At 38.9% G+C, this 15,473-nt stretch overlaps 1 protein-coding gene across 1 annotated transcript in view; it reads left to right on the forward strand.

Annotated features, from left to right (window-relative positions):
- LOC134541736 (serine protease inhibitor 27A-like) overlaps positions 1–15,473 on the forward strand; it is a 325,260-nt gene that overhangs the window by 286,798 nt on the left and 22,989 nt on the right. The window contains exon 6 of the mRNA XM_063385385.1: positions 7,485–7,670. Coding sequence (XP_063241455.1) covers positions 7,485–7,670 — 186 coding nt within the window. The remainder of the gene's footprint in view (positions 1–7,484; positions 7,671–15,473) is intronic.

Consider the following 15,473-nt stretch of genomic DNA (forward strand, 5'->3'; position numbering starts at 1 on the left):
ATTCTCGTGTCACAGTTTTCGTTGCCATACTCCTCCGAAACGGCTTGACCGATTTTGATGAAATTTTTTGTGCTTATCCGGTATCTATGAGAATCGGCCAACATCTATTTTTCATCCCCCTAAATGTTAGGGGTAGTCCACCCCTAAATTTTTTTTTTATTTCCAGTTTTTGGTAGGAAATCACCATGGCAACGGCTGTTGCTTTGTTGATGCTTCATTCGTCTCTATGGCAACGGCTATTTCATTTTTGCATTGTTCATGCCTTCTGCGTCTCCATGGCAACAGGCATCGCGCGGCAGTGGCGTACCCACAACGAGGGGCATGTATTATGAGCGGCGCAAGAGTGATCTGCCTGTAGACTGCCGTAGCGAAGTACGGGTACATCAGTTTTATGTTGCGTGCACGAGTCGGGAAACCATCGGTACATTATACAGCATTGTAATAAATTTTCACGGAATTTTTTATTATTTACCATTACTGTAAATGGGAGATGTGGCATAATTCTTTTTCCATTAGTATAGCCGTGCGAAGCCGGGTCTGGCAGCTAGTTCTTTTATAAACTTAAGTTTTAATACATCCTTGTATTAGGTCCTCATTTTTTACATTTCGTTACATTGCCAATGTGTAGCAAGTATATGTATGTATGTACATCGTATTTTATTTCTTACGAAATATTTGTGTCTTGAAATAAATAAATATATTTCAAGAAACGCATCTCGACTACTATTAAATTTTTTAATAAATGACAAATTGTTTAATATTATGAAAATAGTCCTGCCCTATAACTCGAATATATATATATATATGTATATATATATTTATAAATATAAAAACATAATTCAAACATTTGGTCACAAGTGTAATATTCGCATACATTATGTGGATAAGTTAAAATATTTTAAATTAGAAAAAAAGGTTTGTTCATAAAATGAAATGTGTGTGTAGGAAAACCCGCCAGAGTGACGGGGCTTATGTTATGGGACGTGTAAGTGCTCGTCATCCTTAAACGTGACATGCAATAGATTTCAGTTTAACTGACCATTGGTTGTAGGATTATAATTAAAAAAAAAACGTTATCAATGTCGTATTATCAGAATTCATCTCCTAAAAAATCCTGCTCTATATGATGATCAATGAAGATTCCGGCTGTCCCGGGCTTCTAGTGCTGAAACTCTGCTGAGTGGGTGTGACTCGCCTAGCGGTCCGCCCCTAGCTAGGCACGCGCCTGTTCTCAGTGGGACACAGAGCTGGCAACACCGGATGAACACGTGTCCCGCCGGCGCCCCCCTTCCACCCTTCTGCTCACTCGCTGCCACGGTCTTATCTCTGTCTGCGATCTCTCACTCTCAGCTCCACCCCAGCACTATCTGGTGACCGTGATTCACAACCGCGACCTTGAAGCTTGCCCTTAAGACAGTATAATGTTGTTTTAAAGTGTCATGTTGTGTAAATAAATTGTAATTAATTTTAAATGCAACTTGGTTACAATTTTAGCTTATTTTTGAAGCTAAATAGATTAGATAACCATATTTTTACTTGCATGATAACGAAACTATATATATATATATATATATTTACGTCTTGATAAATATATGGAATGTCGTGATGTGTTTGACTAAACACACCAAAAATAAGTTCAAAAAGTTTATCTGTTGGTTGAGTTAAACACCGGTTAACAATTATTTTAACAAAATTGTATGTTCCCCATTTTACCACAGGAAAGCCTTCCATCACCTCCCACAATATTATGAACGCCTAATACAAGTTCGTCTGAGCCCTCCGCATGGCTCGCCGACACTTTCTCTTTCTTTTTCTTGACTGACCTTTTTGCAAAAAAAAACAACCCTTCACGGCGGGGTGTCCTCCCCCATTCTCTAAAGCCAAGCCTCAGCCTTCTTGCTGTCGACCGACCTCCCATGGCATTCTGAGCGCCTGATACAGAGTTTCTCCTAGAGCTCGTAATAAGGGCTAAATAGTAAAAACAATTTTTTTTTAATTTTTTTATTACTTATTGGGCAGCCAATGGGAGCGTGGTCACAATAGCCAATAAGAACAGTGACGTTTCACTAGGGCGTTCTAAGGGCGGGCACAACGGCTCGTGGAGGGAGTAGAAAGCAGTGCAGGGGAAGCGGTCGAAGATCTGTCGAGGTCGAAGATCTGTCCACCGACCCATCTTGCTCAGACAAGTGATCACCGGCGCAACGGGTCCTTGAGATGCCAGCTCTCATCGCAGTGGTTTTACTCACTCCAGACCACGAATTATGGTAATACTTGTTTCTTAGAGTGAAGTAACGCATTTGAAGTACGAATATATTTACAAATTATACATAATCAAGTTAAATAGAATTTCCTAAATTATTGGCTAACTTATTGGTTGCGATATGTACACTTTCAAAACTTTTTTTAATAACTAGTTTCATTTTGTTTTAGTGAACCACTTTTCATATTTTTCCGCCTCCTGATATTTGCCGCCCGGGGCACATGCCCCCCATGCCCCCCCCTTAGTTCCGGCCCTGAACCTTGGCCATTAGTAAATATCAATTAAAACTATTTGATACATTTTACAAATTTTAACAATCCTATCTTCACCAAAATAAATTTAACATTAATAAATTTAATTTATTGAATACATTAGTAGTAATGATCGGTGCTGGAGTATATATTCACAATATTCCACAGAGGACTGTTCACTGCCTGAGGGACCTGCGTGAATATTGGCTCTTGCATCCCACTGGAACAAAAAAAAGGGGTCCAGTGGTCAATAATCCAAATAAATAGAAAAGTAAGGGCAAATATCCAAAATGACGTTAAATTTAACACTTACCAGTGTGGGGTTGGAGTGAAGTGAGTCACTCCCTCAGGAGAGGCGGCGCGAGTGTTCGCAGTGAACTGTTGCGATACATCATAAGAACTAGATACTCGGCTGAACTAAAGCGACTAGCCAACTAGAAGAATAAAAAATAATTAGGGAAAACTCTCGAACTTAAGAGATTACATCTCTTAATTTAGTTGCGGCGGAGAATGTCAAAGTAGCGGGCGATGAAGCTCCGGCACGAGATGTGACCGCGGTGACTGCAGAAAGACGATTCTCTCTATCTTCCAGGTGACATGTGGTTAAATTTGGGGCGAGAGCCCCGGAGTTCTAGGGAGTGGGAGAGATGGTCTCTGATTGGCTGGAATAAGCCCATGGAGTACTTGCCCCGCCCACCAAGAAAAAAATACGAAGAGGATAAATTACCTAACTTAAAGAGGCCTCAGAGGTGCAAAGCAGAGCGCTCTGTCGGGGACAACCGGAACTGACTCGGTGTTGGTACGCTAGAGTCCCGCGAGAGGGGACTAGCAAAAGCTAGGTCCATATGAAGGCCACTGGTGCGAGCTCTGTCGGGGTGGAATGGAACTTAGTGTGTGTTGTGGTAGTGGCCAGCAGAGGTCTCGCTCTGACGCCTAACTAAAGGTAAGTTAGTTAGCTTTGCCGCCTGGAGATGGCGCAAGCTGTCCATTCGTCCGTCAGTGGTCTGTTATAGAGACCGGAAGGTCTAATAATAATGGAATGGATTTAAAAGGGGGCTGGGTGTTAGCTTGTGGGAAATCTCTTGTACCCGAAGGCGCTGAAACATTAGGAAGGGGGCATTCCTGGCGTTGCCTAACTAAGCTGGGCTCTTGGAACTGGGTTGCTGCGGGAGGCAGCTGAGGTCCGCGCTGCCTGTCACGAAGTCGTACACAGTTTCTGGTTGGGTTCGTGACTTGAGGCAGGGAGAAAAGTGAGGCGAATATCTAGCATAGGCGAAATTACATCTGGGTGTAGGTTGAAGCATTGGGAAAGTGTCGCGGGACTCTCGTAGAAAAGATTTAATTAGTATGCACAAAGGTCTAACAAAGTTTATGTTGGAGAATTTAGGTAAAAAAAAAAAATTGTGCCAAATACTTTAAATTTACGGCACAATGTTATGGGAAGATCCTAACATATTGGTTTGTCATCTGAGACTGTTGGTGGCATCGGTTCTAGAGGATACTACTCGCACATCGACAAAGTAGCCTTCATACTTAAAGAACTGAGGGAGGCAGGCTACATACAATAATCACTAGTTTAACATGCATGTGTATATTATTGAGAAAAAAATAATTAAAAATTTTAATGTTATTTTTTCTTCATGTATTTTGATTCCTAACTTAGACTTAGTTATCGAAATAGGGTATCCTTTTTATATTGTGCTCCCAAATGTGCTTAATTTTTTATTTTGCTTCTTTTTCTAAGATTTTGATTCCTTTTCTTTGATTATACTTCCGATTGTGCTTCCTTTTCGTTTATTTAACTCCCAATTGTGTTATTTTTCGTTGATTGTGCTTCCTCTTTCACGAAAGTGCTTCCTCTTTCACGAAAGTGCTTCCGATTGTCCTCCCTTTTATATAATTGTGCTTCTAACTAAGCTTTTTTTAGTTGATTTTTCTTCCAAATGTTTGTCCTTTTCATATGATTGTGCTTCCTCTTTGCCGAATGTATTTCCGATTGTGCTTACATTTCTTTGATTGTGCATTCTTTTCGTTTAATGTGCTTCCTTTTTCACGAATGTGCTTCTGATTGTGCTTCCTCTTTCACGAATGTGCTTCCTTTTCTATGATTGTGCTTCCTTTTCTATGATTGTGCTTCCTTTTTGGTGATTCTAGTTCCAAATGTGCTTCCTTTTCAATTATGGTGCTTCCTCTTTGTCGAATGTGCTTCCAAATGTGCTTACTTTTCATTGATTCAGCTTATAAATGAGTTTCCTTTTCTGAGATTGTGTTCTGATCGTACTTTTTTCGTTTATTGCGCTTTTAAATGTGCGTCCTTTTCGTTTAATGTGTGTTCCTGTGTTCATTGTGTGTCCAGTGTGTGTACTGTGTATACTATGTGTCCAGTGTGTGTACTTTGTGTACTGTGGGTCCATCGCTGTTCCTGTGTAATGAGCGGGTTCAGTGTGTGTACTGTGTGTACTGAGTGTTCATTGTGTGACCTGTGTGTACTGTAGGTCCATTGCATGTCCTGTATAATGTGTTCAGTGTGTGTACTGTGTGCACTGTGCGTCCAGTGTTTGTACTGAGTGTTCTTTTCTTTTGTTGAATGAATGTGTAGTGTCGTTAAATGCTCGTAGTCAAAACTGTAGTAGCTCTGAGTATTTACTTGTTCAAATCACGTGCTTTTGGTAAAAACTTTTTCAGGGATTCTTGGTCTTTTAATAAGTGTAAAACATGTTCTGTTGGTCTTAAGGTTTCGTAATTGGTTTTATCGATACTTTAGTTTGACAGTTCGAAGACTATTGTCTTGACTGCTCGAAATATGTTATATTAGCTATCGACGAGGAAGGTCTTGATGTTCGGAAAGGTCTGGTCTATACGTCGGACATTGTTCTTGACCTGCTACCTGGTTCGAAGACACTTGGCCTATACGTACAGCATTGTACATGAACTGGTTGGAATGTATTTCATCCATCAAAAAATAGACATCCGTGTTAGGCAGCGCGATAATATATTTAAATCGTCGGACAGGTATATTGTATAGAGTCGTTTTTCATAGAGTAAATGATTAATAAACTTCACAAAAGGTAATGGGAAACAGAATTTAAATTTTATTTTAAGCTTTAGTTATCTTTATCATTGGCAGAGAATCAAACCAAATACGGAAATCAAACGCGTCAAACATTTTTAATAATTGATTTTTTTTATGAATTTAGGAATTTTTTCCGAATTTCTAGGCCAATAATTACAATTTAAAGATGGCGGTCAAATCGACTTATAGGAGGCTGAAGAACATAACCCTTTTATTTGGACCTTTCACCATATTTTATTAAAGTATTTTTTGTCTAAAATAATTTTTTTAAATACCAGGAATCAAACCAAGAACAGGAATATATCGAATCAATTATTATATAACTGAGTAATTTTTTAAAATGAATTTTGGAATTTTTCCCGAGTTTCGAGCTAAATAATTACGAATTTCCAAGATGGCATCCAAATTCAATATTGCAGACACTCAGTAATAATAAATTATATCTGCACTCTAGTGAGTATAAATTAAACTAACATGGCGGCAGTGTACTCTAACAGACGAAAACAAGATGGTGGACATGACGTCATACTAGCTGGCAATATATGTACTTTGGTTTTGGTGGTGGGAGGTCAGTCTGTCGTCATTTTTTTTTTACCTAGCCAGGTCGAACCCAGGATTCAATGATTTGTTTTAAAATAATATTTAATTAAAATTTTATTATAATTTTTTTATATAATTTTAAAACTTTTCCCTATTTTATAGCATAAAAAAATACGAATTTTCAAGATGACTGCCATAACGAAAGTTGAAACTGTGTTTTAAAATATTTTTACTAAAATTTAGTCAATTAATTTTTTTATGAATTAAAATTTTTTCCCAGAATTTCTAGTATAATAATTATGGAAATTTAACATGGCGGCCGAAACGAAAATTGCAACATTGACATCATAATTCAAAATGGTAAAAAGTTAGAGAAAACAAAATGATGTTTCCAATATGGCCTATCCTAGATGGCCACCGGGGTCAAAGTTCAAGGTCAAAGGTCGAGGTCATCCATGATGGCCGCCGTGATGTCACAATCCAAGATGGCTGCCGTGACAACAGAGCAATCGGTTATTGACCCGCTCCACCGTCTCCACCTGCGGAAGCCTGGCGCAGGACATACATTTTTACACTACTCATGCCGGTGCAGTTTTTTGGCTGGCAGGTTGCTTTCGGTGCTGTGTCAGATGTGAGGGGTGTAGCAGCTTGTCATTGATCAGTACGGACATGTTTCGCATGAGTGAGAATGTATGAAAAGGTGTAAAATAAAATAACAAGTTTTCGTCACTATTTGTCGAGTGTGTCTTGACACATATGACTCTCACCGATTTTTATGGAGTCTTGATACCAACATGCCATGTTTTTCCATCCAGGTAGTTTATTCATATGTGAGCTGGAGTGCTTTCATGCATAAAATTCTTCGCAATAAATGCGTGTTTGCACATGTTGAGCTAGAAATCACCGATTAAGCTCTACTCATAGAGAAAATTGAGCTTGCCAATCGCCTGCACTCTCAAGAGTGTAGCTGCTGCTCATAAATCACATGTAACTCCAATTCCTCATGTTCTCAGGTAAACACCGATCACGGTACCTTAATGGCTTTGTTTGTTGGAATCCACACAAGTTAATGGTGGGAGGGGTTGTGGGTGAACATCGTTAAGACATGTAAGCCTGACTATTGAGTTTTTAAATTACGATTTAGTTTGTTTAAGGATCCATGTACCTACCCCCTCCATATTTAATCCTTTACGACAAGCCTGCTAGCATAATCATCAAAATAAATTTTAACAACGAATCATTGGTGTTTACAACATTTAATATGCTGTGGTTCTTTTACACATACCCACTGGCCACTGTTGCATTTTTTGTGTACTCTTTGATTTCTGGAAGCTTCAACTGGACACATTGTGCTCGGCAGGGCAAGAAGTACTCCATGTTCCTGGTCCTGCCCGAGGACAAGGACGGGCTGGAGAAGGTGCTGGCCAAGGTGACCCCGGCGCTGATCCGCCAGCACATGAAGACCATGACCTCGGAGCAGGTCGAGGTGAAGCTGCCCAAGTTCAAGTTCGAGTACACGGCGCACCTCAAGGACATCCTGAGGAAGGTAGCCGCCTGCGTCCAGGGTACCCGCCGAGCGCAAACACTTACTTTATAACACGAGACTTGAGAGAATTCCACGTTTAAGACTTACTATTAGTAAGATACACAAAATAAATAAACACACCTATTAATCATTGTGGCGGTACATCGCGAACACATCTACCGCGCTACGCCCACCACGCGGCTATCAGCAGGTGCTGTCCCGTCGGTGTGTGAACACCCCCGGGGTAGAATGCAGCGCACCCTCCAGGAGTCCCGTTAGCCCGGATGCCAAAGGGATTATCACCCCTCCTCCATTCTGGCTAGCAGGCTGGCGAGGAGGAAACAAGAGACAAATCCAGTCTGCCTCTTAGCACTGTAGACACATGTAAATTTGTAAGCGCACTCGACGGCGCAAATAAATAGTGTGCAACAGTAGACCTATTGTTTATTCTAGCATGGCCTGCCTGCCCCTCCCGAATAATCAGTAGCCTCCCGGCTACAATCCTTATCTTCATTATGGTTCGTAATGCAGTGGGAAAATGTCAAATATTACATAAATTTAAATAGAAATTAGTATCATTTCACTGCTTAGGCCGGTATTCCAAGACACAAAAATAAGAGTTTAGGTGTTGAATATGCTACGCCTGTACCCTAACAGTATTCCCTGTGCACGTGACGACCCGGCCAACCCCTTATTTTTAGGGAACCGATTTTGGTGTCCTATACGTTGCCGCTCTATTACCCAAATTCCGCGCATGCGCAGAGATAACATTTTCGTTGGTTTGGTCCATATAGCGGACCCGCATCTGGCACCATTAACTCGTATATATTTAGTTTCTTAAATATCGGGAGATGTACCAAATGTATTGGTAGCCTATGCCAAATTAAACTTTATGGTAGCGAAACTATTTTGGAATACATTTTGTACACTTTAATGGTCATAACAAGAATTAATCGCAACATAAAAAGTACTTAAGATAATTAGAATAACACCATTTTATTCGCGCGGTGGTGCTGCTATCTTCAAGAATTTTTCTGTAACAAGTGTATCGATGGGTGCCAAACGTCTGCTAGAATGCGTTGGAACCAGTTCATAGCCTTGCGCCGGGACCATTTATTAAAACAGTTTAATTTCTGTTACCTTGCTAGGATTCAGTTTGGACACGTTCTGAATTACGGCCTGTGAGTTAGGTTACGGTTGTATCCTAACAAGGCAGTGCTTATTCATTACCTTACCCCAACGTCTTGGAATACCGCCCTTAATGTACATGTATGTTTCTTTGGCTTAAAACCATACTTAAAAGGAAAAGTACAGAGTCCTATGGTATGAGAGATGGTCATGAAGGTGTACATAACTATTTAAAGCTGAAAAATTTGTTTCCTTAATATTACAAACAGAATCAAAGTGAAATACTTAATATTGAAAAAAAGAATTATAACCTATATATTAATGTGAAAATTAGATTTTAGGATGTTTATAACTCAATCTCGATATAATTAGGAACATATGGGGGGAAAATGGGGTTTAATCAGTTTTGTTGTAAGAAATTATAGATGCTAAGATACTGAGTATGAATTACGAACACGCCAACAGGAATTGCCCTTCTGTTATGTCCACCAAGCTGAACTTGTAAAGCCTTGGAGGTATTCTACTGCTTCAAAAACAAGCAATGTGGTGGTTATAAGCTCAAAACATTAGGATTTCCACATGTCCACATGCTTAAATTGTATATTACCTTAGCATTTATATATAATTAGGACTTCATGATTAATGTCTCTACTTTAAAACTAAGTTTACTCGCGTACAGTCTTATACCAAACAAACAAAATAATATTTTCCATATTCTGTATCACTCTGATATTAAGGTTATTTTTAAGGGAGTTATAGTTGGTTCTAATTCCAATTGTATAGTTCTAATATTAAAATATGAAAGTCAGAATTTTGGATTTTTGTTGTCTTTTTTACAACTGAACCGATTTTGATAAAATTTGGATCAGAGATAGCCAAATTTGTTGTATTATCATATTTTATCTTACTTATATAGCCCAAAAATGTAAAAGTGTGAATGTTGGGTATGTTTGTTGCGTAAACACTTATTCAAGCCATTTTTTTCTAAATTGCATTAATGGTAGCCGAAACTGTTGATTTCTTTAATATAAACACAGACAACTCATAATCACACGAGCACTTTTTATTTAGTTTTATGTTAATGTTACATTAACCTGGTATTACATTAACCCGGTGTTATATCCTACATACATTACAAAGTACCAAGCAAGCATTAGCTTTTTTTTTTGTTTTCAGGCTTACCAACCAGAATACATAGAATGTCTCCAGACATACTTTAAATTTATCTTCTCAACACTCTCCTCATAAATTTAAAACATAAGCATACATTTCAAACTGTCTTCAGACATCAAAAACAATATTCTTTACAAGATTACAATAAGTATTTGAGTTGACAGCTTTTGTGAACATGTCGGCCAGCTGACATTCAGTTGGACAATACTGCAGGTTAAAGTTATTTTCATTCACCTTTTCACACAAGAACTTAAACTTGATATCAATATGTTTTGACCTCTTAAATACACTGTGATTTTTTATCATGTTGATTGTACTTTGATTGTCAATGTTCAGGTTCACCAAAATGTCTTCACCTGTTAGCTCGTTGTACACAGAATTCAAGAAAATCAGTTCTTTGACACATTCACTTGCAGCAATAAATTCACTTTCTGCAGTGCTTAGCGATACTACAGGTTGACGTTTAGTAGACCAAGCAATTGGACTACCACCATACATGATGACATATCCAGATGTACTTCTACGAGATGCTTCATCGCCTGCATAGTTAGCGTCACTATAGGCATTTAACACTGTGGTGTTTTCACTGGTGGAGTACTTGAGTCCTAAGTTTTGTGTCCCTTGGAGATACCTTAAGATTCTCTTAACTTTCTGAACATCATCTGCAGAAGGGTTTTCAGTTTTCCTTGAAGCTACATTCACCGCATATGTAATATCCGGTCTGGTTCTGTTGGACAGATATAGTAAGCTACCAATTGCTTGTCTGTAAGGAAAACTCACAACTTTTTCTACATTGGATAATCGTTCTATCTCAATTACTTGACTTGTTGGGGTTTTTACAGGTTTGGAACAATCCATGTTGAACATTTTCAGCAACTGGGAAGTATAGGACTTCTGATGAAGGACAACTGAATCTGAAGTGTTTTTGATTTCAATTCCTACAAAACATTCAGGATTGTTGGTTATTCTTACTTCAAATTCTGTTTGAAGCTTGGACAGCAGGTCATCAATTTTGTTTCTCTTTGTAGACATTACAAGTCCATCATCAACCCAAAGTGCCATGAACAGATCACCTTCACTGTTTCTGAATACAGATTTGTCTGTTGTAAGTTGCAAAAGTCCCTGATTTGTGATAAAATCCACAAATCTTTTGTTCCAAGCTCTTGGAGCTTGTTTTAGTCCATACAGGGACTTCTTCAGTTTTATCACTGAACCAGTTTCATTCTCAAAACCTTCTGGCAAAGACATGTAAAGTTCTTGTTCCAAATTACCATACAGAAAAGCTGTTTTCACATCAAAGAGCTTGAAAGACATTTGTTTGGAATTTCCATAAGCCACAAGAAATCTCAAAGTATTTACAGACACAACTGAGCTAAAAGTTTCTTCAAAGTCATATCCCGGTTTTTGTTCGCATCCACGCACTACTAGTCTGGCTTTGTATACGTTATTGTCCTTTATACGAAATACCCATCGACTACTAAGCAGTCTTTGACTCCCTTTAACTTTGTCCCTTTCGACAAACTCAAAGACCTCATTTTTCAGTAGGGAAGATTTTTCTTCCTGAATCGCGTTCAGCCAAAGTTCTCTATCTGCACCTGTGATGGCTTCCTGGTAAGACAGTAGAACATATTCTTGCAAATGTGTAGGCAATTTTCTCTCTCTTCTTTGTTTCACACATGAATTTTTGTCTTCAGTAGATACGTCAGATTCTTTAGTAGCAGCTTGACAATCTTCTTCATGAGTTTTATTGGATTGAAAACCCAAAAATGGTTCTTCGCCATCACTGTCATCTTCAATTTTGGCATGTTCTACTGGTTCACGGTGTATAAGCAATTTTTTGTTACCTTCATTTTTTTCACAAGATTTACTTCTCACCATTATTCTATTTGAAGACTCCCTGTCAGAACTCAGTTCAGTACCTTCCACAAAGATTACATCTCTTGACAATTCAATTCTGTTTTCATTTGGATTCCATAGTCTGTATCCATTTGACGAATATCCAATCATCACAAGTTTTTTGCATCTACCATCCAGTTTTTTTAATTTCTTCACATTCTTGGCATAAGCACTGCAACCAAACAATTTTAGATTAGAGAGATCAGGTTTTTTTCCATACCATAACTCTGCAGGGGTAAGGTCTACCGTGACGGATGGACTTCTGTTTAACAAATATGTGGACGTGCGCAACGCCTCTCCCCACATGTTTTTGTCGAGACCAGAGTCAAAAAGAAGTGCTCTTGTCTTCTCCATCAAAGTCCTGTTAAGTCTTTCTGCGCGGCCATTTAGCTGAGGAGAAGCTGGTGGAGCATAATCTATCTTAATTCCCCTTTCTAGACACCAATTTCGGAATTCATTAGAGCTGTATTCACCTCCCATATCACACCGAAGCTTGTGTATCTTCATATTCCATTTTGATTCTGCTTCAGCCACAAAACATTGTGTGGCATGGTAGACATCAGATTTATTCTTAATCAGAGTTACCACAGCAAAATGTGTATAGTCATCTAGGAATGTCACAAAGTAATTGTAGCCGTCCCAGGTAGAATCAAGAGGTCCACAAACATCTGTATGAACAATTTCCAGAGGTCTTGTTGCCCTATCTCTCTCTCCTCCAAAGGTTTTTCTGGTCTGTTTTGATGATAAACAAGTTTCACAGACAGTATCAGAACTAAAATTCAGATTTTCCAGTCCAAAGGACAAGTCAGTCAGTTTCTTCAAGTTTTCAAAGTTTAAATGTCCCAGTTTTCTGTGCCACAACATTGCATCAGTCACTTGTTTGTGTTCAGTCAGAAATGTTTTTTCACAATGTGTCAGCTTTATGGTATAAAGTCCATTTGCTTCTTTAACACCTACAATTTTGACACCACTTTTATTAATCTCTACCCTGTCTTCAGCAAAGTTAACACTGCCTCCACTTTCTGTAATTTTGTTTACAGACATCAAATTTTTCGTCAAGCCTGGAACATACAACACGTCCTTAAGTATACATTCTTTATACTCTATGTCACCCTTAAGTTTTGCACTGAGATTTTCGTCAACTTTGGATGTCGTGATTTCAGAGTCAACATTTTCAGTATTCAACATGAACTGACTGGTTGTGGCCATATGTGAGGTACAGCCAGAGTCAAGAACCCATGTTCCCTTATGGTTTTTCCTGGTGGATTCTGTTAAAAATGCAACTTTAAAATTTTCACGTGTACCAGCCCTGTTTCCTTTGTTTCTGAAGTAGCAGTTTTCTTCACTATGGTTGTCCTTTTTACATATTTTACATGGTTTTGATTTAAAGGTACAGTTTCTGGATATGTGGCCTCTATTGTTACATCTATAACATATAACGTCCCTGTTCACAGTTCTGAATGCAACATTGTCACACTCACCACTTGACTGGGTGCGTTCCTCTTCTGCCAATAACCTTGCAATAAGGTTTGTCAAGGTTTGGTCACACTTAGGAGTTGAATCCCAGGCAGTCATGAAAAACTTGTAACTGCTCGGCAATGATGACAAAATCTTTCCTATCATCGTTTCATCATCAATACAATGCCCTATACTTTTCAATTTGACAGATAAATTTTGAATTTCCGAGAGGTCTGATGCAACACAGTTAATTTTGAAATTGAAAAATGCTTGAAGTAGTGAGTTCTTGTTGTGGTTACTGTCTCGTTCGTAAATAGAACACAATTTTTTAAACATTTCCTTTGCCGTGGTGCACGACATAACAAACTGAATGTTACCTTTGTCAATACAGTAGAACTTGGATAATTCGAACCTCAAGGGACCAGTCAAAAACTTCGAATTATCCAAAAATTCGAATTAAGGAAGTTCGTAATATAAATAGGGCCAAAACAATAAAAAATCATATTTTCTATTAAAACTCTTTATTGGTTGACATTTTTTGAATAAATACATCGATTAATGCCTAAACGATACATACATATTAAAATGACCTTAAAACTATTGAACTGAAACATAAAAACAACCTATTGTTTTTGAAAAAAAGATGATATTTTGGCCTATTTTCTCGAATTAAGGCTCTCGGCCATTACAAAAGATTCTAACTTATTCAAAGAGATGAAGTATGAATCACTTACATTAATTCGGCTCTCAAAAAAACGTCTAAGTTCTTTTATGTGATTCATGGCGTCAGCTGCACTCGGCACCGGTTCTTCTTCTACTCCAGCGATCTCTTCTTCCGAACCTTCCCCGTCATCGTCTTGCTTCTCACTGCCGAGCACCTCTGCGATGATTTCGGTGTCAGTGACGTCACCGCACACCGCAAGATCTTCATCGACATTGAGAAAGTCTTCGTACGAGATGGTCGGGTCGGCTCCCACATTCTCCCAGCCGTCGACTGCTGCTGGAATGGCTTCCGCTTCAGTGGCTTCCACAGTTTTGTCCTCGGTTTTAACAAAACCTGCCTTTTTAAAACAGTTTTTGATTGTTTCTGGCTTCACTCTGTCCCACGCTTGCTTACACATTCTGGAAGCTTGCAGAATATCGAGCTTTATTTTCAGGGCGTTTCCATCTCCGGACAGTATGTTTTCTACCAGCAAGGTTCTGTAGAAATGTTTCAAATTTTTTATTATCCCTTGGTCCATTGGCTGGACAACAGATGTCATATTGGCTGGGAAAAAAACCACTTTAACACATTTCAACACTGGTATGGTGTTATGCGCAGTACAGTTGTCGATGAAGAGGACCACCTGACGCTTTTCTTTAATAAACTTCTTGTCCAACTTTATTAGCCACTTTGAAAACAGGTCGCCTGTCATCCAAGCGTTTGAGCTGTTAACGTAATCCACCGGTTTCGACTTGACATTCTTAAAACAACGGGGATTAGCCGATTTTCCAATCATCAACAAGGGCAGCTTTTCTGAGCCGTCCATGTTTGCTCCGACTAAAAGCGTCACTCTTTCTTTGCTTAGTTTTCCACCATGACATTTTTCGCTTTTAAATGCCAATGTTTTGTCCGGTGTGCATTTAAAAAAAAGGCCAGTCTCATCAACATTGAAAATATTGTTTGGGTCTCTATCTTGGATCATCTCTTCTAAATCTCGCTTCCACTGGCCGGCTTCTTGCTGGTTCATTGCCCCACTTTCGCCACAGACTGCTTTGAACGTAATTTTATTACGTTCTTTGAAACCATCCAGCCATCCAGTGCTAGCTTTGAAATTTTGTTTGCCCAATTCTTTAGCGAATTGCTCAGCCTTTACCCTTATTAGGGGACCACTCAACGGAATTTTTTTGTCTCTGGCTTGCTTGAACCACTTAAGAACACAATTGTCGACGTCTGGGTTATCTGGTTCTCGTAGTCGTTTTCGGTCTTTATCAAATTCCTCTGCACTGCTGAGAATTTTATCTCTATTCTTCAAGAAAGTGGATAGAGTGTTGGGTGGAATCCCAAAGTCCTTCGCGATTTCCAATTTCTTTTTCACGCCTTTGTCCACTTCCCTAATCGCCGCTACTTTTTCAGCTAGAGTCAAAGTTTTATAAGCACGGGATTTTGTAGACGTGGTCGACGCCATG

This window comes from Bacillus rossius (genome assembly GCF_032445375.1).
Source record: "Bacillus rossius redtenbacheri isolate Brsri chromosome 4 unlocalized genomic scaffold, Brsri_v3 Brsri_v3_scf4_1, whole genome shotgun sequence".
Classification (NCBI taxonomy): domain Eukaryota; kingdom Metazoa; phylum Arthropoda; class Insecta; order Phasmatodea; family Bacillidae; genus Bacillus; species Bacillus rossius.